Here is a 26,234-nt window from a genome sequence, read left to right as displayed (position 1 = left end):
TTTTCGTCATGTCACCACTAAAATAACTCCATAAAGACAGATATCCTGTTACCAAGTCACCCTTTATTTACCCATGGATAGTCCTTGACTCTGGTCCAGCACCCTCAAGCCAGTTCTGATGTACGCGATGACTAACACTCCTATTCTTTTTCTCCCTACAGTTGTCACTGAACTAATTGCACAGAGGCCAGTATCCCTTCACCAAATCACCCTTTATTTACTTGTGCACAGTACACAGGGACACTCCTGTTTTTTTATAGGATGTCTGACACTCCTGTGTTTTTTTTCTTTCTTTTAACCCCCACACTACCGCCAAACTGCGGTAGTGCTTATTTTTTTTCCCCAGCAGCCATGGTGTGTGTGTGTGCAGGTGAGAGACACAGTGAGAGACACAAGGTGCACGAATCTTTATTCAATTTCTACCACCAGGAAGAAAGGAAACACCCGAGTGGCCAGTGACAAGCAGTGCCCTTCACATCAAAGGGCAATGCTGTGTGATCAAACAGTGAAGGGGAGGGCAGGGACTAAATCAAAATAGAGTTGGAGGGGGAAATGATGCACTCCACTCCCTGCGGTGCCCACCTCTCCCTGAACAACTCCAGGGTGACACTCCTGTTCTTATCTCTCAGTCAGGAATGCCCAATTGTGGGACTGTTAATCTGGTTCAATGAAATACATTCTATGGGATCCATCTGGCTGATCTCAGTTTAATTACTACAGAAAGTTCTGTGCACCCTCTACAAAGCGTTGACTTTGCCTCTGCACATTCTCAATTAAGCTCTTGATATCTTTAGTGTCTTCTTGCATAAACATTGTTGATATGGTCAGTGACAAATGTTACATCAAGACCAGAAAAGTCAACTGCCTTGCTACAGTCTCAACTCCAGGGGTCACAATTAAATCTAATTGCTCTACCCAACTCTCAATTTCACCAATCGTATGGTTTCTCTGTAACAGACGTAAAACAATCTCTCCGTCAGATTTCATTAATAAACACAGTAATTATTATCATAAACAAAATGTACTCACTTCACAGAATCACAGAAGTGCTCTCATGCAGAAGGTGGCCATTTGGTCCATCCTGTTTGTACCGGCTCTAAGCATTTTAGTCTCCTGTTTTTAGCCCATAACCCTTCAGATAGTTTCGTTTTAAATGATTGCTTGACACCCTTTTTAATGCCCAAATTTAACTTGCCTCCACTACCCTTCAAGGCAGTACATTCCATATTCAGTAACTACTTGTTTTGTGAAAAAGATTTCTCACCTCACATTTGCTTCATTTACAAGCAGGAACCCTGAGTCTCCCTCCTCCTCCTTTGGCCCTTCTTATAACTGTAGACAGCAACTGTCTGGCAGGAATACCACCTGATGGGAAGAGTATCCTGGCTCTGAGCACTTGGCAATACAGCTTATTTCTAGGCGCTGGTAGATTATACATAGTCAATCACCCATTTGATTCCTTCTAGTTAATGGACACGGGACAATTACTCACAATATCTGAATAACTGATATTTCCATTGCTCACCACCAGCTAGAGGTCAGCTTACATCATGTAAGGGCAGACACTTTTGTTTTCGCAAAGCAATCTGCATCACTAGGCAGCAATAGCCTGGTAGTCTTCGTAACCATTATCTTTGACTTGTCTTTTGCCCTGTTCATTAGCAATTGTTTACATTTGTATGTATAGAGAGGGGTTCAAAGCTGTGTCAGCTAAATTTATTATTAGTTTCAAACTTCACAAAAGGGAAATAGCAAAATAATGGTCCCAACTTTTAACAGAGATGAAGTGGGAGGGGGAAGAGGGTGCCGTTGCTGTAAACAGAGGAACCAATAGTTCTCTTAGCTCTCTGAGCCATCTACACTTGCTAATTCTGGTCTAAAATGCATCTCCAATTTTTAATCATCCCACAATTTGTGAGCGCGCTATTAGATATCCAGGCACCAACTCTGGAATATACTCCCTACACCTCCCACCTCTTTACCTTCCTTTCTGCTTCCTCCTTGAAGGGTTGGGATATCTGGTTGGCATGGACGGGTTGGGTCGAAGGGTTTGTTTCCATGCTGTACATCTCTGACTCTATCTCTTTGACCAAACTTCTGATCATGTGACCTAATTTGCCTAACTTGCCACAGAACCATACTGTTTTATAATGCTACTCTGCAGTGTCGGAGATGTTTTATTCTGTCAAGAGCACTAAATAAATGCAAATAATTGTTGTTAAGTAATTCCTTAACATCAACCACTCCATTGATAGCTTGTACAGCATTTGGAATGTTTTATTATCTTAAAGGTATCGTTAAAATGCAAATATGTTGTTTGTGAGATTATGATCATTCCATCAGACCTAATACAAACTGAAACACTAGAGGAAGTGTACATAAGAACCTGAGAGTGGATGATTATTGTCAAGCATCTGATTTACAAATAGTCAGAAACTGTTGGAAAAACTCAGCAGGACTGGCAGCTTCTGTGGAGAGAAAGCAGAGGTAATGTTCTGGGTATATTGACCCTTCTTCAACTTCTGATTTTGTTTCTGATTTCCAGCATCAGCCGTTAATTTTTTTTTTGTTTAGTGGTTATTGATTTACGAGGATAGATTACAAAATATTAGCATTTTCATACTGGAGGGGAGATAGTCAAGAGATGGCTTTATACTAGTACATAAAAGCAGCTTCAGAGCCGGAAAACAAAAATCTGGAATTTTATTTAAATTGCAATGACATGACAAGGGTGCAATAGTTTCAAACTACTAAAAGAAATTTAGGAGCGATACTAGGGAGGTCTTCACAAACAGCAATCAGCACTTGAAAAAGACATTGAGGTTGAAATTTCTGGAATGCTTTGAGAAACAATTGGCAGGGCTAGAGAGACATTAAAATCTTTCTGGATGCCTGAATTAAGACAAGTCACATAACCTTCATCATCTATAAATACCTTACTAACTTGCAAATAAAACCAAGACTCCTTCCAACACCAGTACATTAATCTGCATAAACAAGAAGCATTTATAGAAAAGGAAAATCATTCTTACAGAAGATTCCAGACATTTTGCAGCAAATAAAAAGTAAGTAATGCCAATTAAATGGAATCAAAAACAGATAGCAGGCAAACATTTTCCAGAATTGGTAAAGCAGACTTTTATATTGAAGGTATCTTGAGACACGATTCTAACATCAATTTCGCAATATTTTTCGATCTAAAAAATATTAACGTTCTTCTCCAAGGAGTTTAGTGTTTTTGCACAAATGACAGCACTATAAGTGATTGGTTCTGGCTCTCCTTGGCTGCCTGTTTTTTTTTATCATTAATGAAAATAGCACAAAAACAGTCTCACAGTAACAGACTTTTACTGTCAGATGGTTCCAAAAATTACTTAACTCAAGGGGCTCATTTTTGGAGTCTCAATTGTTAGTGGCCATACTCAACCATTTGGGTTTCCCAAATTAGAAATTTGGGTTCGCATTTCTCGATGATGTGGCAATTTCTGGGATAACATTTTTAATTTATGTTTCAAACAGATGAAGCTCCATATTGGCAGTGCAGTTTCATAAATTTAGCCTTAGTATTATCAAGTCTAGTGTGTTGTTCACTACAGGTCATATGATCCAAATCTTGGACCAGTGACTTCAAGCATTTGCGTCAATGCACAAAACAAGCAGAAAGAATTTCTGGCAGGAGTAAATGTAGACTTGATATCATTTAAGTGAGGTATACCCATGATTATATAAATAACCAATCAAAAACAATAGAAAGTTAAGAAAGAAATCATTTGGATATGACATAGCACTTGGATACAATCACAGTTCTGATTATATTCACATGGTTTCCATAAATGAAAACACTAATAGTCCCTTGAAATAGCTTGCACATCAGAACAGAGAAAACAACAAAACTCCACTCTTCAAATTATCCACTACGCAAGTCATGTAATTAAGATAATTCAAAGCATCAAATACCAAATTTCTAAATGAGATGCGTCAACAGATGTTTTTTCTTGAACCAGGACCATAATAGAACATACTAGGAGAAAGTGAGGACTGCAGATGCTGGAGTACCAGAATTGAAAAATGTGGTGCTGGAAAAACACAGCAGGCCAGGCAGCATCTGAGGAGCAGGAGGATCGACGTTTTGGACATAAGCCTTCATTCTTCATTCCTGAAGAAGGGCTTATGTCCGAAACGTCGATTCTCCTGCTCCTCAGATGCTGCCTGGCCTGCTGTGTTTTTCCAGCACCACATTTTTCAACTATAATAGAACATTGAACTGTACAGCACAGGAAGGGACCTTCAGCCCACAATGTTGTGTCAAACATGATGCCAAATTAAACTAATCCCTTCTGCCTGCCCTTGGTCCATATCCATCCATTCCTTGCATATTCACATCCTTATCTAAAAGTTCCTTAAACACCCCTGTTGTATTTACCTCAACCATCACCCCTAGCAACACGTGCAAGACTCCTACCACTCTGTGAAAGAACTTGCCCCTCACATCTCCTTTGAACTTTCCCCCGTCGCCTTAAATGCATGCCCACGAATATTAGACATTTCAACTCTGGGAGAAGAGATTCAACCATCAACCCTATCTGTGCATCTCAATTTTATACACTTTATCAAGTCTCCCCTCAGGCTCCACCACTCCAGAGAAAATAACCTATGTTTTTCTAGCCTTTTCTTGTAGTTCATACCCTCTAATCCAGGCTTTGGAGGTGCTGGCGTTGGACTGGGGTGTACAAAGTTAAAAATCACACAACACCAGGTTACAGTCCAACACGCTTATTTGGAAGCACCAGCTTTCGGAGCGCTACTCCTTCATCTGGTGGCTGTGGAGTATTAGATCGTAGGACAAGAATTTGTAGCAAAAGTTTGCAGTTTGATGCAGCTGAAATGATAAATTGATAAAGACCTGGATTGTTTGTTAAGTCTCTCATCTTTTAGAACGACCATGTTCTTTCATATATACATCCCAGAATGTTTTTTTAAAGTTACATTTTCAAGTGAATTTTAATAATAGATTAGATTAGATTAGATTACTTACAGTGTGGAAACAGGCCCTTCAGCCCAACAAGTCCACACCGACCCGCCGAAGCGCCACCCACCCATACCCCTACCTTTACCCCTTACTTAACACTGCGGGCAATTTAGCATGGCCAATTCACCTGACCCGCACATCTTTGTGACTGTGGGAGGAAACCGGAGCACCCGGAGGAAACCCACGCAGACACGGGGAGAATGTGCAAACTCCACACAGTCAGTCACCTGAGGCGGGAATTGAACCCAGGTCCCTGGCGCTGTGAGGCAGCAGTGCTAACCACTGTGCCACCGTGCCGCCCATAGGTGCAATATCAGTTCAGGTAATGCATTGAACATGTGAGTTAAAGTCTGTCTGCCTGTGCCCCAATGTTCAGACTGATTCTATTTCTTAAAAAGGGATTTACAGAACCTTACATGGATTCATGCAGTTTTTTAGCAAAATAAAATGTAATTCTGCAAGTGCAAATTCAGCCCACAAACTTGTGTGTGCGAGCGAGTGCAAACTTGTCTGTGAGAGGGTGTGTGTGTGGGTGTGAATGTAGAGGGTGTGTATGTGTGAATGTTTGAGAGAGAGATTGTGTATGAGGCAACATCCTGGTAAACCTCTTCTGCACCCTTTCCAAGATCTCCACATCCTTCCTGTAAAGTGGTGACCAGAACTGAATCACTTGTGGCCTAATCAAAGTCTTATAAAACTGTGACCTGACATCCTGACTCTTGTACTCAATTCCCTGACCAATAAAGGCAAGCATGCCATATGCCTTCTTTAACATTCTATTTACTTGCGTGGCCACTTTCAGGAAGCTATGGGGTTTAAACCCAAGATCCCTCTGCACATCAGTGTTGTTCAGGGTCCTGCCATGAAATGTATAATTTTCCTTAATATTTGATGTCCCAAAGTGCAGCACCTCACACTTACCCAGACTAAACTCCATCTGCCATTTCTTTGTCCATATCTGCAACTGATCTACATCCCGCTATGTCCTTTGACAACCTTCTATACTATCCACAACTCTACTGATCTTTGCACCATCTGCAAACTTACTAACCCACACACCTACATTTTCATCCAAGTCATCTATAGATATCACAAACAGCAGAGGTATGGATCCCTGCGGAACACCACTAGTCACAGACCTCCAGCCAAACAAACAACCTTCCATGGGCAAGCCAATTCTGAATCCACACAGCCACGTCACTATAGATCCCATGGATCTTAATCTTCTGGATGAGCCTACCACGAGGAACCTTGTTGAAAGCCTTACTAAAATCCATAAAGACAACATCTACTACTCTATCCTCATTGATCACCTTCTCAAAAAATTCAAATCAATTAACAAGACATGACCTGCCCTGCACAAAGCCACACTGACTGTCCCTAATTAGGCCATGCTTTTTCTAATGTGTATAAATCCTATCCCTAAGAATTTTCTCCAATAACTTTCCAACCATCGATGTGAGACTGATGGGTCTGTAGTTTTCAGGATAATCCCTGTTTCCCTTCTTGAATAGAGGAACAGCATTAGGCAGTCCTCTAGGACCTCTCCAATGGCTAGTGAGAATACAAAGATCTTGGTCAAGCCCTCAGTAATCTCCTCTCTTGCCTCTCTCAATAGCATGGGATAGATACCATTGGATCCTCGGGTCTCACCTTAATACTCTTCAAAAGGCACAACACTACTACTTTCTTGATTTCAACTCATCTCACTACCCTCCATATCCTTCTCGTGTGAATACTGACTGATCCTAAAGTATTCATTTAGGATCTCACCCACATCCTCTGCCTCCATGCACAAGTTCCCTCCTTTATCCTTGAGTGATCATATCTTCTCCCGAGTTATCCTCTTGTTTTTAATGTATGTATGGAATGGCTTGGGATTCTCTTTAACCCTACTTGCCAAGGTCAGTTTAAGGCCCCTTCTTGCTCTCCTAATTCCCAGCTTGAGTTCTTCCATGTCTGATTTTAGTTTCCTGAACCTTACATATGTTTTTTCTTCTTTTTGACCAAATACACAATGTCTCTCATTATACAAGGTGCCTTACCTTGCCATCCTTGTCCTTCCTCTTTATTGGAATATGCAAATTCTGAATTCTCATCAGAAAGACTTTGAACAACTCTCACATGTCAAAATTTGGAGTTGCTGGTATTGGACTGGGGTGTACAAAGTCAAAAATCACAACACCAGGCTATAGTCCAACAGGTTTACTTGGAAGCACTAGCTTTCAGAGCGCTGCTCCTTCATCAGATGGTTGTTGAGTATAAGATCATAAGACACAGAATTTATAGGAAAATTTTAGTGTGATGTAACAAATTATATATTGAAAAAGACCTGGATTATTTGTGAAATCTCTCATCTTTTAAAGTGACCATCTTCAAATGTGGACTTGCCTGATAACAGCTTCTCCCAATTAACACTCCCCCAGCTTCTAATCTGGACTCCCTAGCTTCTGTTTAATACCAACGTAATTTGCCCTCCCCCAATTTAGTACCTGACTTACCTTTATTCATAGCCAGCTTAAAACTCAATCTTTACATTTCACATTTTCATAAACATTCTGAATTTAAATAATACAGCATTATATTTTTGAATTAGTACATTTATCAGAAAATGCATGAAGTTTAGTTTTTATGTTCAAGATAATAAGACCATGAGACCATTATATATAGGAGCAGAACTGGACCATTCAGTCCATGGAGTCTGTTCCGCTATTCAGTCATGGCTGACATGTTTCCCAATTCCATTATCCTGCTTCTCCTTGCAACCCTTGATCGCCTTACGAGTCAAGAACCTACCTATCTCTGCCTCATTGACTTGATTTTCACAGCCCTCTGTGGCATTGAGTTCCATAGCTTCACCACTCTCTGGCTGGAGACATTCCTCCTCAGCTCAGTTCTAAGAGGTCATTCCTTCACTCCGAGTCTGTACGTAGTGAAAAATGAGGTCTGCAGATGCTGGAGATCACAGCTGCAAATGTGTTGCTGGTCAAAGCACAGCAGGTTAGGCAGCATCTCAGGAATAGAGAATTCGACGTTTCGAGCATAAGCCCTTCAATTATTCCTGATTATTCCTGATGAAGGGCTTATGCTCGAAACGTCGAATTCTCTATTCCTGAGATGCTGCCTAACCTGCTGTGCTTTGACCAGCAACACATTTGCAGCTCCGAGTCTGTACCCCTGGGTCCTAGTGTCTCCTGCTAGTGGAAGCATCTTCACCATGTCCACTCTATCCGGGCCTCTCAGTATCCTTAAGGTTCAATCAGATCCTTCCCATTCATCTAAACTCCATCAAGTATAGACCCAGAGTCCTCAACTGCTCCTCATATAACAAGCCTTTCATCACTAGGGTAATTCTTGTAAAGCTCCTTTGGATACCCTCCAACATTAGTGCAACTTTCCTTAGCAATGGGGCCCAAAACTGCTCACGTATTCCAAAGACAGTCTGACCACAGCCTTACACAGCATCAGTAGAACCCCAAATGATGCCTTCATGCTTCAGATTTTGGCAGTCTTTCCCCAATTTAGAAAATAGCCTACGCCTTTATTCTTCTTATCAAAATGTATAACCACACACTTTTGCACATTATATTACATCTTCCATTTGTTTGTCCATTCTCATAGCCTGCCCAAGTCCTTCTGCAGCCTCCTAGCTGCCTCATCTACCTGTCCCTCCACCTCTCCTCGTGTCATCAGCAAAAGTAATAACAATGCTCTCAATTCCTTCATTCAGATCGTTAATGTATAATGTGAGTAGTTGTGGTCCCAATACAGACCCTTGCAGAATTCCACTATTCACTGGCAATCATCCTGAAAAAGACCCCTTTATCCCTACACTCCACTTCCTGCCAGTCAGTCAATCCTCTAGCTGTGCTGGTACCTTGCCCCAACACCATGGGCTCCTATCTTATTTAGACGACTCCCATGCAGCACCTTTTCAAAGGCCTTCTGGAAATTCAAATATATCATGTCAAGTAGTTCTTCTTTGTCTAACTTGCTCATTATCTCCTCAAAAGAATTCTAACAGACTTTTCAGGTATGACCTTCACTTGACAAAACCATGCTGATTCAGCCCTATTTTATCATCCATTTCCAAGTACACCACACTCTCATCCTTAATAATAGACTCTAAAATTTTATGAATGACTGAGGACAGACTAACAACCTATAATTTCCCGCCTTCTACCTCCCTCCCTTCTTAAATAGGGGCATTGTAATAGCCATTTCATAGTCGTCCTTGAGTCCAGTCATTCCTGAAAGATCACCACCAAAGCCTCTACAATCTTCACAGTTCTCTCCTTCAGAATTCTGCAGTGTAGTTCATGTGGTCTAGGTGATTAATCTACCTTCAGGATTTTGGTTTCCCTAGCACCTTCGCCCTCATGATAGCCATTACACTTACCTCTGCTTCCTGACTCTCTTGAAGGTTTGGTATGTTGTTGGCATCTTTCACTGTGAAAACTGATGCAAAGTACCTGTTCAGTTCCTCCCCCATTTCTTTGATCCCAATTACTACTTCTCCAGCCTCATTTTAGAGATCCAATGTCTCATACCTTTAATGTATCAAAAAAACTTGCAAATTTATTTTCAATTACTAGCTAGCTTTCTTTCATATTCAGGTGAATTGTTTAGGTGAATTGGCCATGCTAAATTGCCTGCAGTGTTAGGGGAAGAGGTAAATGCAGGGGAATGGGCCTGGGTGGGGTTGCGCTTCGGCAGGTCGGTGTGGACTTGTTGGGCCGAAGGGCCTGTTTTCACACTGTTAGTAATCTAATCTATATTTCATCTTCTACTTCCCTTATTGCTTTTTTAGTTATCCTCTGCTTTGTTTTAAAGGCTTCTCAATCCTCTGGCTTCTCTCTAATCTTCCACCATATTGTATCCTTGTTCTTTTGCTATTATACTATCCCTGATTTCTCCTGTCAGCCATGGTTGCCTCGTCCTCCCTTTAATAGGTTTCTTCTTCCTCGGGATGAGTTTCTGCTGTACCTCCCTAATTAACCCCAAAACTCCTGCCATTGCTGCTCCACCATCCTCCCTGCTTGGCTTCGCTTCCAATCAGCTCTGGCCAGTTCCTCCCTCATGTCTCTTGACTCAGTTTTATGCTGTTACATCTGATTCTCCCTCTCAAACTACAGGGTGAAATTCTATCTATATTCTATTATGAGCACTACCCCTTTGGGGTTCCTTCACTTTAAGTTCCCTAAAGAAGTCTGTCTCATACACAGCGCCAAATTCAGAATTGCCTGTTCCGAAAGGCTCTACCACAAACTGCACCCCAAAAAATTCTTAGACATTTCACAAATTCCTTTTCTTGGGATCCGTTATCAACCTGATTTTCTCAATCCACCTGCGTACTGACATCCCTCATAACTACGTATTAGTGTCTTTCTTACATGCCTTTTCTATCTCCTAATTTATTTTCTTCCCCACATTTTGACTACAGCCAGAAGGTCTGGACAAAGCTCCCATCATGGTTTTTCTCCTTTCCTCAAACCCATCTACACGGAATTTACACCTTCTTGCCATTAATTTAATTTAGTTTCTTACTAACAAGGCAACCCCAGCCCCTCAACCTATCCTTCCAAAATAGTATCTGCATCTTTGGACATTTAGTTTCCAGTCCGGATCCGCTTGAAAGCACATGTCTGTGAACCCTCCAATTTCAATATGCGCTGAAAGCTAATTTACATTCTTTTGTATACTGTTTGCATTTAAGTACAATACCCTCAGCCTTGCATTGATGATCACCCTTCTCATAGTTATCCTTTTATCTGCTGTATCTGAAATTAGATTCCTGAGCCTTTCCATACTCTGTCCTTTTACATGTTCTGACAACATTAATAACCGTTGCTAAGCACCCCTCCCCCCAACTTCTTCCATAACTTTTTATGCAACTGAATCCCTCCCCCAAACTATTTAGATTAAATCCACAGTTATAACAAAAGACTTAAATAGATTAGGGTTAAGTGCCATTTTATGTCATTCACATTACTAAACTATAATGACTGCATTTTATTTTCAACGACATCAAACAAACTCCATTACCATTTTTAGAGTTACATATATGCACTTCAGGATTTCATAGCCTTGCAATAACAAGGTCCACTAGATCTGCTTGGCAATGAAAAAGAAACTCAAATCAAAATCTGTTGAAAATCAACTGACAATATTCACATCTTGACACAGAAAAGATCAGATTTTTTTTTGGATACAGAGACACCAAGAGAGGGAGGTAATGACAGACAGAGAGGATGCAGTTATAGTGAAGTGCAGGAAATGGTTGTTTTGTGTTAATAACCATGCAGGAGTCTGATGGAAGCTGGTTCTACATTTGAAAAGAATACAGAGAAGAAAACACTTTTATAGATTTAAGGCCAAGGTGGACCTTATTACAGGAAATCAAATTGGGGAGACTCATGTGAGTAAAATATCTTGTAAAAGACACTGGAAATTGCAACTAGAGATCATACAGAGAAGCCAGGTCCCTAAAGGAACTGAATAAATACTTTGTAATAGTCTTAACAGTAGCAGACACTAATAGTATTCCAGAAATACCAAGTGGTCAAGGGCAAAAGTGAGAGAGAATACAATAACTATAAGTAGAGGAAAAGTACTCACGAGCTAAAGATGATAAGTCCCCTGGATCTAATGGGTTACAAGCTCAGACATTAAAGACATTACTATTCAGCTGCACTTTTTGTAATCTGCCAAGAATCATTCCCAGGTGATTGGAAAACTGCCCATGTAACCATCTTATTTAAAATAGGAGGCAGATTAGAAACTTATACACCAGCCAGCTTAATATCTATCTTTGGAAAAATGTAAGAATTTATTAGAAAGCATATAATAGCAGATCATTTGGAAATATATATTATCAAGCTTGGTCAACATGGCTTCATGAAGTTGAAATCATATCCAACGGATATAATTATAATTTTTTGAGGAAGCAGCAAAAAGGGAGATAAAGGGAAACTAGCGATTTAATATACTTGGATTTCCAAAACATTTTTGGTAAGGTTCTGCACATAAGCTATTAATAACATAGCAGCCCACAGTATTAAGGATAGTATGTATTAGTATGGATAGAGAATTGGCCAACCAATAGCAGCCAGGCAGTTTGGATAAATGGGAACTTTTTAGGATACCTGTAACCTAGTGAAGTGCCTTTGGGGGTCAGTGCCAGGCCACAATTATTTACAGTACCTATTAATAACTTTGATGTGAAAAGAGTATACTATCACCCTAGTTTGCAGATTACACAAAAATAGGTGGGAGGACAAGATGACACAAAGGGTCTACAGACGAATACAGGTAGGTCAAGTCAAGACAAAAACTTAGTAGATGAAATGAAATGGGGGAAAATGTGAAGTTATGCACTTGGGCAAAAAAGAATCGAAAAGTTAAGCATTATTTAAATAGGAAAAGACTGCAGAAAGCTGCAGCAGAGAGGATTTTGTGGGTCACTGCACATAAATCACTAAGTTAACATCCATGTTCAGTGGGTAAGAGGGAAGGCAAATTAAATGTTGGTCATTATTTCAAAATGAACCAAATATAAATAAGGGAAGTTGAAAATGTGTTGCTGGTTAAAGCACAGCAGGTCAGGCAGCATCCAAGGAATAGGAAATTCGACGTTTCGGGCATAAGCCCTTCAATCAGGAATGAGGAGAGGGTGCCAGGCAGGCTAAGATAAAAGGTAGGGAGGAGGGACTTGGGGGAGGGGCGATGGAGATGTGCTAGGTGGAAGGAGGTCAAGGTGAGGGTGATAGGCCGGAGTGGGGTGGGGGCGGAGAGGTTAGGAAGAAGATTGCAGGTTAGGAGGGCGGTGCTGAGTTGAGGGAACCGACTGAGACAAGGTGGGGGGAGGGGAAATGAGGAAACTGGAGAAATCTGAGTTCATCCCTTGTGGTTGGAGGGTTCCCAGGCGGAAGACGAGGTGCTCTTCCTCCAACCGTCGTGTTGTTATGTTTTGCTGGTGGAGGAGTCCAAGGACCTGCATGTCCTCGGTGGAGTGGGAGGGAGAGTTAAAGTGTTGAGCCACGGGGTGGTTGGGTTGGTTGGTCCAGGCGTCCCTGAGGTGTTCTCTGAAGCGTTCTGCAAGTAAGTGGCCTGTCTCCCCAATGTAGAGGAGGCCACATCGGGTGCAGCGGATGCAATAGATGATGTGTGTGGAGGTACAGGTGAACTTGTGGCGGATATGGAAGGATCCCTTGGGGCCTTGGAGGGAAGTGAGGGAGGTGGTGTGGGCGCAAGTTTTACATTTCCTGCGGTTGCAGGGGAAGGTGCCGGGAGTGGAGGTTGGGTTGGTGGGGGGTGTGGACCTGACGAGGGAGTCACGAAGGGAGTGGTCTTTGCGGAACGCTGATAGGGGAGGGGAGGGAAATATATCCCTGGTGGTGGGGTCCGTTTGGAGGTGGCGGAAATGACGGCGGATGATACGTTGTATACGGAGGTTGGTGGGGTGGTAGGTGAGAACCAGTGGGGTTCTGTCTTGGTGGCGGTTGGAGGAGCGGGGCTCAAGGGCGGAGGAGCGGGATGTGGAGGAGATGCGGTGGAGGGCATCGTCGATCACGTCTGGGGGGAAATCTGTGGTCCTTGAAGAAGGAGGCCATCTGGGCTGTGCGGTGTTGGAACTGGTCCTCCTGGGAGCAGATGTGGCGGAGACGAAGGAATTGGGAATATGGGATGGAGTTTTTACAGGGGGCAGGGTGGGAGGAGGTGTAGTCCAGGTAGCTGTGGGAGTCAGTCGGTTTATAGTAGATGTCTGTGTTGAGTCGGTCGCCTGAGATAGAAATGGAAAGGTCTAGGAAGGGGAGGAAGGAGTCTGAGACAGTCCAGGTGAATTTGAGGTCGGGATGGAAGGTGTTAGTAAAGTTGATGAACTGTTCAACCTCCTCGTGGGAGCACGAGGCAGCGCCGATACAGTCATCGATGTAGCGGAGGAAAAGGTGGGGGGGTGGTGCCAGTGTAATTGCGGAAGATGGACTGTTCCACATATCCTACGAAGAGACAGGCATAGCTGGGGCCCATGCGGGTGCCCATGGCAACTCCTTTAGTTTGGAGGAAGTGGGAGGATTGAAAAGAGAAGTTATTCAGGGTGAGGACCAGTTCAGTCAGTCGAAGGAGGGTGTCAGTGGAAGGGTACTGGTTGGTGCGGCGGGAAAGGAAGAAGCGGAGGGCTTTGAGTCCTTTGTGATGGGGGATGGAGGTATACAGGGACTGGATGTCCATCGTGAAAATAAGGCGTTGGGGACAGGGGAAGCGAAAATCCTGGAGGAGGTGGAGGGCGTGGGTGGTGTCCTGAACGTAGGTGGGGTGTTCTTGGACTAAAGGGGACAGAACCGTGTCAAGGTATGCAGAGATCAGTTCGGTGGGGCAGGAGCAGGCTGAGACAATGGGTGGGCCGGGGTATTCAGGTTTGTGGATTTTGGGCAGGAGGTAGAAACGGGCGGTGCGGGGTTGTGGGACTATGAGGTTGGAGGCGGTGGATGGGAGATCCCCTGAGGTGATGAGGTTATGGATGGTCTGGGAGATGATGGTTTGGTGGTGGGAGGTGGGGTCGTGGTCGAGGGGGCGATAAGAGGAGGCGTCCGCGAGCTGGCGTTTGGGAAGTCTTGCTAAAACTATTCAAGGTACTAGTGAGACCAGACCTAGAATATTATGAACAGTTTGAATCCCCTTCTCTAGGGAAATACTTACTGGCATTGGTGACAGTTCAGTAAAGGTTCTCGAGTTTGATTCTAGGCAGAGAGAGATTTTCTGAGAAAGTGAGATTGAGTAGACTGGGCTTGTATTTTTCTAAACAGTGAATGAGAGGAGACGTTGTTGAAACATAAAAGTATTTTAGAGAGGATGGTAAGGTAAATGCAGACAGGTTGTTTTCCTCTGTGGAAGAGTCTTGGACCAGACGGTAAGTAAGGAATCACGCATTTAAGACAGTGATGAGGAGGGATTTCTTCTCTGGGGTAGTGAGACTGTGGAATTTTTTATTGCAAAGGGCTGACAAGGTTGGGACACTCAAGGCAAAGAAAGTCAGAATATTTCAACAGTAAGGAAAATAAGGGTTATGGGGTAAGAGCAAGAAAGACAGTCGACAATCCTCAAGTCAACCATGATCTCCTTTAATGATGAAACAGATTTGATGGACTGAATGGCCTACATCTACTTCTACTTATTATAGTAGGAAGGAAGGCTGGGACTAACTTTGGATTTGTTTTTGTACTGATATACACTTGCCAGAAGTGTGGTGCACAGCAAAAGAAGGTGTAATATGCATCTTGGTTACATTATTTAGTTCATGTAAAAGCATATTTTCTTCAGTTCAATGTATTAGATGCCTATGATGTAGTGCTTGACTTATGTTGATAACAATTTGGCATGAAAGCCCTAAAATGCAAAATCTTGTCCTTGTTTTGTTTCTATTGCTTACTTGAAAATGTGTCTCTTTTTCAAAATTGTGGGCTTCTATGTGAATATACATTAATACTATGTGGAAATCACAAACAATTTGACAACTATTCCATTGTATGCTTATTTTCTTTGTTTTTTAATTGTATATTAATCCCAAAAAATATAACACATCCTTCTCAATTTTCCTATTAAATAAGAAGCCCCATGATCAAAACATTTACAACTCAAAATATGAATATTTCTGACCTTCACCATCAGTTATTGGATTCTTGTATTCATCAAGTTAAAAGCTACACATCATCCTAACCTGTTCTCCTTACTGACCTCTAGAGTTTGTTCACTGAGATATACTAATAGGTATTTTTAACATGAAAATGCTGAGAATCAAGACTGAAGTACCCTATATGACAATATACAACATAACATTTGAAAAACTATGGCTATGAATTCCTAATTGGTGCAGGCAAAAAAAAACAAACAGATTTATTGCTTGAAGCTCAGAACCAACACAGGCATTCACTGTACTCACCTGATTTCCCACTCTTCCACAATTCATAGCTTTAATGTTTGGGAGCACTCTCCATCTTGAACAGCCACGTCAGGCTTCATATATAACTGCCAAGTCACTATCACAGTAACTCCATGCACCGAACTTCCAATAAGTCTGGATGTTAGCGTTCCCGATTGAAACGATAACTTTGATACCATGTTGGGTGCGAGCACCCAGTATTGCTTCATCCGCACAAAGTCCTGGGACCTCTTAACTAGAATGTAGACACCCTACATTCTAGTGAACCGTGAATGTAATTCCAAACAAATTACTAAAAATATCAAAACTAAAGCGAATAACGGTTATTTTGTTTTCTAAAACGATCTTGGTTAATGCTTTTCATAACTATGAGGCGATGGGTATGTGCCTCAATACTGCAAAGCAAATCAAACACATTTAAAATCACACAGACACGGAGAAGATAGAAGCACCGAGTAATATTGAAATCACCTTACCTACAAACGCCAAGAGGATTACCAGGACACAGATGAAAGCGCTGACACATGGAATGAGTATTAACAGCAGGAGGCGGAGGTGCTTGACTGATCCCAGCTTTTGAGGACAAACATCCCCCATGTTGTCTTCATCTGTCCCCAACACCTGCTCCAGTTAGAAAGAAGAAAAGCATTAGGAAATTCAGAAACCCTCACTGCAATTCCCTCCATAGGCACCAAGCTCGGAGTCAAAGGATTAAAAAAACCCTGCAAAGTGCAACTGAGATTTCGCGTGAGCCGGAATTAACTATACAATTTTCAGTGATCCGCACTTGTAGGGCTATTTCCAGTCAATACTAGAGCTAAGTAAACAATATCTAAACAAATTAGGTGTTAACATTTTAAATTGACAACTGTTTGATTAATTGTAGCTCAGAAGTACGGAACTGGAACAGAAACGTGCCAATACCGTGTAACATCTGTAAGAGAAGGTAGAGTTTGAGCGGAGTAGAGGTGAGAATGGGGTCTGCCGGAGGGGGTGTAGACAGTGGCAGTAAATACTGGGTGAAACGCTGCACTATTCCAGCGGTGTTCCACTGTGTCCCAGTGACCCTCTTTGTTAGAGCCCAGTCTGTTCAAAAACTTCATCGGACCCGCTTCCCCCCATAGTCAAGGCGACCACGTCCAAATAATTAACGGGCTTCAAGTACTCAAGACGCTGAACTGCCAATGACCAAGGTGAACGGTCGATCCACTTAATTGATACAGGGCCATGGTTTGTGACAAGAACTGGCTTCTGCGCGATTCCCCAAACTAACTCAGTGGCAGGCAGCCGCTAGTAAAGCAGCAAGTGACAGCTTCCGCGGGGTCCTAACGCCATAAGCACACTAAAGAACTCTCAAAGAACACTGTCCAACTCCAATTGAAACTGTCCAACCTCCACTGAAAAAAGAATGGGACCCGTTTTCAGAAATTCAACTTGGTTTCGCCGTTCAGTAGAACACCATGCCCTCTCGTTCACTATCCCTCCGAATTCTGACAGCAAATTGTGATACCGATTATATTGATATCATTTAACGTATTCACCTGCAGCTATTACTGATATAAATGGTGTTAAACATGTATATCTTTACAGTGCATGTGTTAAGGCTCAAGTATAACAAAATTCGCCAGAGTGATAGCATCTTTTTTGACCAGGGACCAGGGAATGAGTTCCTGTTACTCACTCTCCACCAAAGAACAAAGACCAGTCCAGCACAGGGACAGGCCCCTCCCCACCACGCCTACACTAACTCACGATGCCATTCTAAACTTAACAACGGGTTTCCTTCTCCCTGGTCCATATCCCTCTATTCCCTGCCTATCCATGTATCTGTCAAGGTGTCTCTTAAATGTTGCTATTGTAAACTCCTCTGGCTACACTTTCCATCTCCTTTAAACTTTTCCCATTTTACCTGAAAGCTCTGTCCCTAGTAATTGATATTTCTACCCGTGGAAAAAGACTGCAACTTTCCATTCTATCAGTGTCTCTCATAATCTTGTAAACTTCCAACAGGTTGCCCTTCAGGTTCTATCGTTCAAGTGAAAACAAACCACGTTGTCCATTCTCTCACAGTAAATACCCTCCAGACCAGGCAACATCCTGGTCAGCCCTTTCTAATAGTGTGGCGACCAGAACTGGGCAACATATTCCAGATGCAACCTAACTAAAGTTCTCTACCTCTGCAACATGGCTTGCCAATTTTTATACTCCGTGCCCCAGCCAATGTAGGGAAGCATGCCATATGTCTTGAAAAGATTTCCACGTGGTGTGTGGAATTATCCATAAACAGCTGCCCCCAATCTGTATTCCCCAGTTCTTGCCCAATATGGTCATTGTCAGCCTTTCCACAATTTTGCACTATCACTCTAGGACTAGAAGGAAATATGCAGAGAAAAAAAATGAGGTACGAAGGTAAACTGACCAAAAATATAAAGGAGGATAGTAAAAGCTTTTTTAGGTATGTGAAAGGCAAAAAAATGGTTAAGACTAAAATTGGGCCCTTGAAGACAGAAACAGGGGAATATATTCCAGGGAACAAAGAAATGGCAGAAGAATTGAACTGGTACTTCAGATCTGTGTTCACTGGGGAAGACACAAGCAATCTCCCTGAGGTAACAGTGGCTGAAGGACCTGGACTGAAGGGAATTTATATTTGCCAGGAATTGGTGTTGGAGAGACTGTTAGGTCTGAAGGTTGATGAGTCCCCAGGGACTGATGGTCTACATCCCAGGGTACTGAAGGAGGTGGCTCAAGAAATTAGGGATGCGTTGGTGATTATTTTCCAGATTTCGATAGATTCGGGATCAGTTCCTGCGGATTGGAAGGTGGCTAACGTTGTACTACTTTTTAAGAAAGGTGGGAGAGAGAAAGCAGGAAATTATAGACCAGTTAGTCTGACCTCAGTGGTGGGAAAGATGCTGGAGTCTATTACAAAGGATGAAATTACGACACATCTCGATAGTAGTAACAGGATAGGTCAGAGTCAGCATGGTTTTATGAAGGGGAAATCATGCTTGACTAGTCTTCTGGAATTTTTTGAGAATGTAACTCTGAAGATGGACGAGGGAGATCCAATAGATGTAGTGTACCTGGACTTTGAGGAAGCTTTTGATAAAGTCCCACATAGGAGGTTAGTGAGCAAATTTAGGGCGCATGGTATTGGGGGCCAAGTACTAACTTGGATTGAAAGTTGGTTGGCTGATAGGAAACAAAGAGTAGTGATAAACGGCTCCATTTCGGAATGGTAGGCAGTGACCAGTGGGATACCGCAGGGATCAGTGCTGGGACTGCAGCTTTTTACAACATATGTTAATGATATAGAATATGGTATTAGTAATAACATTAGCAAATTTACTGATGATACTAAGCTGGGTGGCAGGGTGAAATGTGAGGAGGATGTTAGGAGATTACAGGGTGACCTGGATAGGTTAGGTGAGTGGTCAGATGGTTATCCACTTTGATAGGAAGAACAGGAAGGCAGATTACTACCTAAGTGGCATCAACTTAGGTAAAGGGGCAGTACAAAGAGATCTGGGTGTTCTTGTACACCAGTCAATGAAGGTAAGCATGCAGGTACAGTAGGTAGTGAAGAAGGCTAATAGCATGCTGGCCTTCATAACAAGAGGGATTGAGTATAGAAACAAAGAAATTCTTCTGCAGCTGTACAGGGCCTTGGTGAGACCACACCTGGAGTATTGTGTGCAGTTCTGGTCTCCAAATTTGAGGAAAGACATTCTGGCTATTGAAGGAGTGCAGCATAGGTTCACGAGGTCAATTCCTGGAATGGCGGGACTACCTTACGCTGAAAGACTGGAGCAACTGGGCTTGTATACTCTTGAGTTTAGAAGACTGAGAGGGGATCTGATTGAGACAAAGATTATTAAAGGATTGGACACTCTGGAGGCAGGAAACATGTTTCCGCTGATGGGTGAGTGTTGAACCAGAGGACACAGCTTAAAAATACAGGGTAGACCACTTAGGACAGAGATGAGGAGAAACTTCTTCACCCAGAGAGTGGTGGCTGTGTGGAATGCTCTCCCCAGAGGGCAGTGGAGGCCCAGTTTCTGGATTCATTTAAGAAAGTGTTGGATAGAGCTCTCAAGGATAGTAGAATCAAAGGTGGAGATAAGGCAGGAACAGGATACTGATTAAGGATGATCAGCCATGATCATATTGAATGGTGGTGCAGGCTCGAAGGGCAGAATGGCCTACTCATGCATCTATTGTCTATTGACTACTCTGATCCTTACCCATGGGCCTTCATCAGTCAGGGCACTGAGTCTAGAAGTTGGGAAATTATGTTGCAATTGTACAGGATGTTGATGAGACCGCATTTGGAGTCTTATGTTCAGTTTTGCTCACCTTGCTATAGGAAGGATTTATTAAACTGGAAAGAGTGCAAAAGAATTTCACAAGGATGTTGTCAGGACTCAACAGTCTGAGCTACAGAGAGAGGTTGGACTAGCTAGAACTTTTTTCTTTAGAGTGTAGGAGACTTATACAAGTGTATAAGATCATGACAGATCTTTTTCTCAGGGTTGGGGAATCGAGGACTAGAGGGCATAAGTTTAAAGTTAGAGAGGAAAGAACCAGAGGAGCAACTTTTTTAACAGAGGGTGGTACACATACGGAATGAGCTGTCAGTGGAAGTGGTTGAGGCGTATAAACTAATAACATTTAAAAGGCATTTGGACAAAAACATGGATAGGAAAAGGTTACAAGGATATGGGCCAAATGCAGGGAAATGGGGTTAGTGTGGATGGACATTTTGGTTGGCATGGACCAGTTTGGGCCAAAGGGCCTGTCTCTGTGCTGGAGGACTCTATGACTCTAAGTTTCTTAAAACTTCTGGATTTATTGTCACTGTTCCCGAAATGCTCCTCATTGAAACATCAACTACCCAGCTGGGCTGATTTCTCAAATCAGGTCTAGTGTGACCCTTCCTTAAACTGAATTATTTACATATAGCTTCAACAAACCCTCCTAAGCAAATTTCCACAAATCAAAGCCTCTGGTACTGAGCAGGTCCTAGTCAATACGTGGGAAATTAAAATCAACCCTCTGGTTTTCATATTAATCCAGAATCTGACCACATATCTGTTTCTCTATCTCCCACTGGCTCTACGGAAGCCTGTAACATAACCCTGTCAAAATGATTTCACCTTTGCTATTCCTGAACTCCATCCATACAGCCTCACTGAATGAGCTCTCCAAGGTGTCGTGCCCCTCCAGTACAGCTGCAATATTCTCCCTAATCCGTAACAGCAGGCTAACCCCCAACCCCCTCCACCCCTCACACACTAACCAGCATCTTACACCCCCTCCAGCCCTCACACCCTCTCCAGCCCTCATAGCACCCCCACCCCTCACTCCCACTCCACACCTCACACTCCCTCCACCACTCATAGCCCCTCCAATCCTCAACACTCCCTCCAGCTCTCACAACTCCTTCACCCCTCAGCACTCACGCCTGTTCTACAAATCACAACTCCCCCACCCCTCACACCCCCACATCCCTCACAGCACCTCCACCCCTCACACCCTCTCCACCCAGCACACCCCACTACCATTCACACCCTCTCCACTCCTCACCCCTCACTCCCCTCCAACCTTCACACCGCATCCAGTCCCTACATCCCTCACAACCCCTCCACCCCTCACACCCCCTCATACCCCCTCCATCCCTCACACCCCCTCCAGCCCTCACACACTCTCACACCCCCTCCAGCCCTCACACCTCCTCCAGCCACCACACTCCCTCACACACCTCCATCCCTCACACTCCTTCCAGCCCTCACACCCCCTCACACACTCTCCATCCCTCACGCTCCCTCCATCCCTCACACTCCCTCATACCCCCTCCATCCCTCACACTCCGTCACATCCCCTCCATCCCCCACACCCCCTCACACCTCATCCATCCCCCACACCCCCTCCATCCCTCACACCCCCTCCATCCCTCACACCCCCTCACACCCCCTCCAGCCCTCACACCCCCTCTAGCCCTCACACCCCCTCTAGCCCTCACACTCACTCCAGCCCTCACACTCCCTCACCCACCTCCAGCCCTCACACCTCACACCTCCTCCAGCTCTCACACCCCCTCACCCTCCTCCAGCCCTCACACCTCACACCTCTCCATCCCTCACACCTCCTCCATCCCTCACACTTCGTCACACCCCCTCCAGCCCTCACACTCCCTCCAGCCCTCACACTCCCTCCAGACCTCACACCTCTCCATCCCTCACACCTCCTCCATCCCTCACATTTCCTCACACCTCCTCCAGCCCTCACATCTCCTCCATCCCTCACACCTCCTCCATCCCTCACACTTCCTCACACCTCCTCCAGCCCTCACACTCCCTCCAGCCCTCACAAACCCTCACACCTCCTCCATCCCTCACAGTCCCTCCAGCCCTCACATCCCCCTCCAGCCCTCACACACCCTCACCCCCCCTCCAGCCTTCACACACCCTCATCCCCCCTCCAGCACTCACACCTCACACCTCCACCATCCCTCACAGTATCTCACACCTCCACCATCCCTCACAGTATCTCATACCTCCTCCAGCCCAAACCTTACCTCACAGCCCCCAGCCCTCACACCCCCTCCAGCCCAAACACTCTCTCACACCCCCTCCAGCCCTCACAGCCCCTCACACCCCTTCTATCCCTCCCACCTCCTCCAGCCCTCACACTAACTCACACCCCCTCTAGCCCACACACCCCCTCCAGTCGTTACATGTACTCCGGTTCTCACACCGTCTCCGGTCCTCACTCCTCCTCCGGTCATTACATACCCTCCAGCCATCACACCCCCTCACCCCCCTCCAGCCCTCACACCTCAAACCTCACACCTCCTCCAGCCCTCACACCACCTCCAGCCCAAACACTACCTCACACCCCCCAGCCTTCACACTCACTCCATCCCTCACACCTCCTCCATCCCTCACACTTCCTCACACCCCTACATCCCTCACACCTCCTCCATCCCTCACACTTCCTCACACCCCTACATCCCTCACACTCCCGCCAGCCCTCACACCTCCTCCAGCCCTCACACTCCCTCACACCTCCATCCCTCACAGTCCCTCCAGCCCTCACACTCCCTCCATCCCTCACACTCCCTCACACCCCATGCATCCCTCACACTCCTTCCAGCCCTCACATCTCCCTCCAGCCCTCACACACCCTCACCCCCCTCCAGCCCTCACACACCCTCACCCTCCCTCCAGCCCTCACACACCCTCACCCCCCTCCAGCCCTCACACACCCTCACCCCCTCCAGCCCTCACACACCCTCACCCCCCTCCAGCCCTCACACATCCTCACCCCCCTCCAGCCCTCACACCTCACACCTCCACCATCCCTAACAGTACCTCACACCTCCTCCAGCCCAAACCCTACCTCACACCCCCCAGCCTTCACACCCCCTCCAGCCCAAACACTTTCTCACAACCCCTCCAGCCCTCACAGTCCCTCACACCCCCTCCAGCCATCACACGCCCTCCAGCCCTCACACCCCCTCACACCCCCTCCATCCCTCACATCCCCCATCCCTCACACTCCTTCCAGCCATCACACCCCCTCCAGCCCTCACACTTCCTCACACCTACTCCATCCCTCACACCCCCTCACACCCCCTCCAGCCCTCACACCTCTGCCAGCCCTCACACCCCCTCCAGCCCTCACACTTCCTCACACCTACTCCATCCCTCACACCCCCTCCAGCCCTCACACCTCTGCCAGCCCTCACACCTCCTCCATCCCTCACACCTCCCCCAGCCCTCACACTCCCTCACACCCCCATCCCTCACACTCCCTCCATCCCTCACACTCCTTCCAGCCCTCACATCCCCTCCAGCCCTCACATCCCCTCACATCCCCTCACATCCCCTCCAGCCCTCACATCCCCTCACATCCCCTCCAGCCCTCACATCCCCTCACATCCCCTCCTGCCCTCACGCCCCCTCCAGCCCTCACACCTCCACCTTCCGTCATAGTATCTCACACCTCCTCCAGCCCTCACACACCCTCCAGCCCCTCCATCCCTCACACTCCGTCACACCGCCTCCAGCCCTCACACTCCCTCCAGCCCTCACACTCCCTCACACCCCCTCCATCCTTCACACTCCCTCCATCCCTCACACTCCCTCCAGCCCTCACACTCCCTCACACACCCTCCATCCTTCACACACCCTCCATCCCTCACACAACCTCCATCCCTCACACTCCCTCCATCCCTCACACCCCATCCCTCACACCCACTCCATCCCTCACACCCCCCAGCCCTCACCCCCCTTCAGCCCTCACACACACTCACCCCCCTCCAGCCCTCACACACACTCACCCCCCCTCCAGCCCTCACCCCTCCTCCAGCCCTCACACTCCCTCCAGCCTTCACCCCTCCTCCAGCCCTCACACCTCACACCTCCACCATCCCTCACAGAACTCACACCTCCTCCAACCCTCACACCTCCTCCAGCCCTCACACCCCCTCCAGCCCTCACACTCCCTCACACCCCCTCCAGCCCTCACCCCTCCTCCAGCCCTCACACTCCCTCCAGCCCTCACACTCCCTCCAGCCCTCACCCCTCCTCCAGCCCTCACACACCCTCCAGCCCTCACATCCCCTCACATCCCCTCCTGCCCTCACGCCCCCTCCAGCCCTCACACCTCCACCTTCCGTCATAGTATCTCACACCTCCTCCAGCCCTCACACACCCTCCAGCCCCTCCATCCCTCACACTCCGTCACACCGCCTCCAGCCCTCACACTCCCTCCAGCCCTCACACTCCCTCACACCCCCTCCATCCTTCACACTCCCTCCATCCCTCACACTCCCTCCAGCCCTCACACTCCCTCACACACCCTCCATCCTTCACACACCCTCCATCCCTCACACAACCTCCATCCCTCACACTCCCTCCATCCCTCACACCCCATCCCTCACACCCACTCCATCCCTCACACCCCCCAGCCCTCACCCCCCTTCAGCCCTCACACACACTCACCCCCCTCCAGCCCTCACACACACTCACCCCCCCTCCAGCCCTCACCCCTCCTCCAGCCCTCACACTCCCTCCAGCCTTCACCCCTCCTCCAGCCCTCGCACCTCCACCATCCCTCACAGAACTCACACCTCCTCCAACCCTCACACCTCCTCCAGCCCTCACACCCCCTCCAGCCCTCACACTCCCTCACACCCCCTCCAGCCCTCACCCCTCCTCCAGCCCTCACACTCCCTCCAGCCCTCACACTCCCTCCAGCCCTCACCCCTCCTCCAGCCCTCACACACCCTCCAGCCCTCAGACCCCCTCCAACCCTCACCCCTCCTCCAGCCCTCACACCCCCCCAAACCCCCTCACCCCCCCTCCAGTCCTCACACCCTCTCCAGCCCTCACACCCCCTCCAGCCCTCAAACCCCCTCCAGCCCTCACACCCCCTCACACCCCCTCCAGCTCTCTCACTACCTCACACCCCCTCCAGCCCTCACACTCCTCCAGCCCTCACACTACCTCACTCCCCCTCCAGCCCTCACACCCCCTCCAGCCCACACACCCCCTCCACCCCACACACCCCCTCCAGCCCTCACCCCCTTCCATCCCTCCCACCCCCTTCAGCCCTCACACCCCCTCCACCCCTTACACTACCTTGCACCTCCTCCATCCCTCGCACCCCCTCCATCCCTCACACCCACTCCTCCATCCCTCACACCCACTCCTCCATCCTTCACACCCCCTCCTCCATCCCTCACACCCCCTCTTCCATCCCTCACACCCCGTCTTCCATCCCTCACACCCCCTCCTCCATCCCTCACACCCCCTCCTCCATCCTGCACACTCCCTCCTCCATCCTGCACACTCCCTCTTCCATCCCGCACACTCCCTCCTCCATGCCTCACACCTCTCCTCCATCCCTCACGCCTCACAACCCCTCCAGCCCTCACCCCTCCTCCAGGCCTCACATCCCCTCCATCCCTCGCACCCCCTCCGCCATCCCCCTCAACCCCTCCGCCATTCCCCTCAACCCCTCCTCCATCCCCCTCACCCCCTCCTCCATCCCTCGCACTCCCTCCTCCATCCCTTGCACCCCCTCCTCCATCCCTCGCACCCCCTCCAGACCTCCAACCCCTCATCCCCCTCACTCCCCCATCCCCCTCACTCCCTACCACCTCCTCCTCCAGCCCTCATACCTCCTCCTCCAGACCCCAGACCTCCCTCCTCCAGACCCCATCCCCCTCACTCCCCCATCCCCCTCACTCCCCCA

At 46.6% G+C, this 26,234-nt stretch overlaps 1 protein-coding gene across 1 annotated transcript in view; it reads right to left on the bottom strand.

Moving 5' to 3' along the window:
* Positions 1-26,234, bottom strand: part of corin (corin, serine peptidase) — a 232,537-nt gene that overhangs the window by 204,091 nt on the left and 2,212 nt on the right. The window contains exon 2 of the mRNA XM_060830982.1: positions 16,445-16,589. Coding sequence (XP_060686965.1) covers positions 16,445-16,589 — 145 coding nt within the window. The remainder of the gene's footprint in view (positions 1-16,444; positions 16,590-26,234) is intronic.

Source organism: Hemiscyllium ocellatum, chromosome 1 (assembly GCF_020745735.1).
Source record: "Hemiscyllium ocellatum isolate sHemOce1 chromosome 1, sHemOce1.pat.X.cur, whole genome shotgun sequence".
Classification (NCBI taxonomy): Eukaryota; Metazoa; Chordata; class Chondrichthyes; order Orectolobiformes; family Hemiscylliidae; genus Hemiscyllium; species Hemiscyllium ocellatum.
The sequence above is the reverse complement of the archived record's forward strand: the minus strand, read 5'-3'. Positions and strand labels throughout refer to the sequence as shown.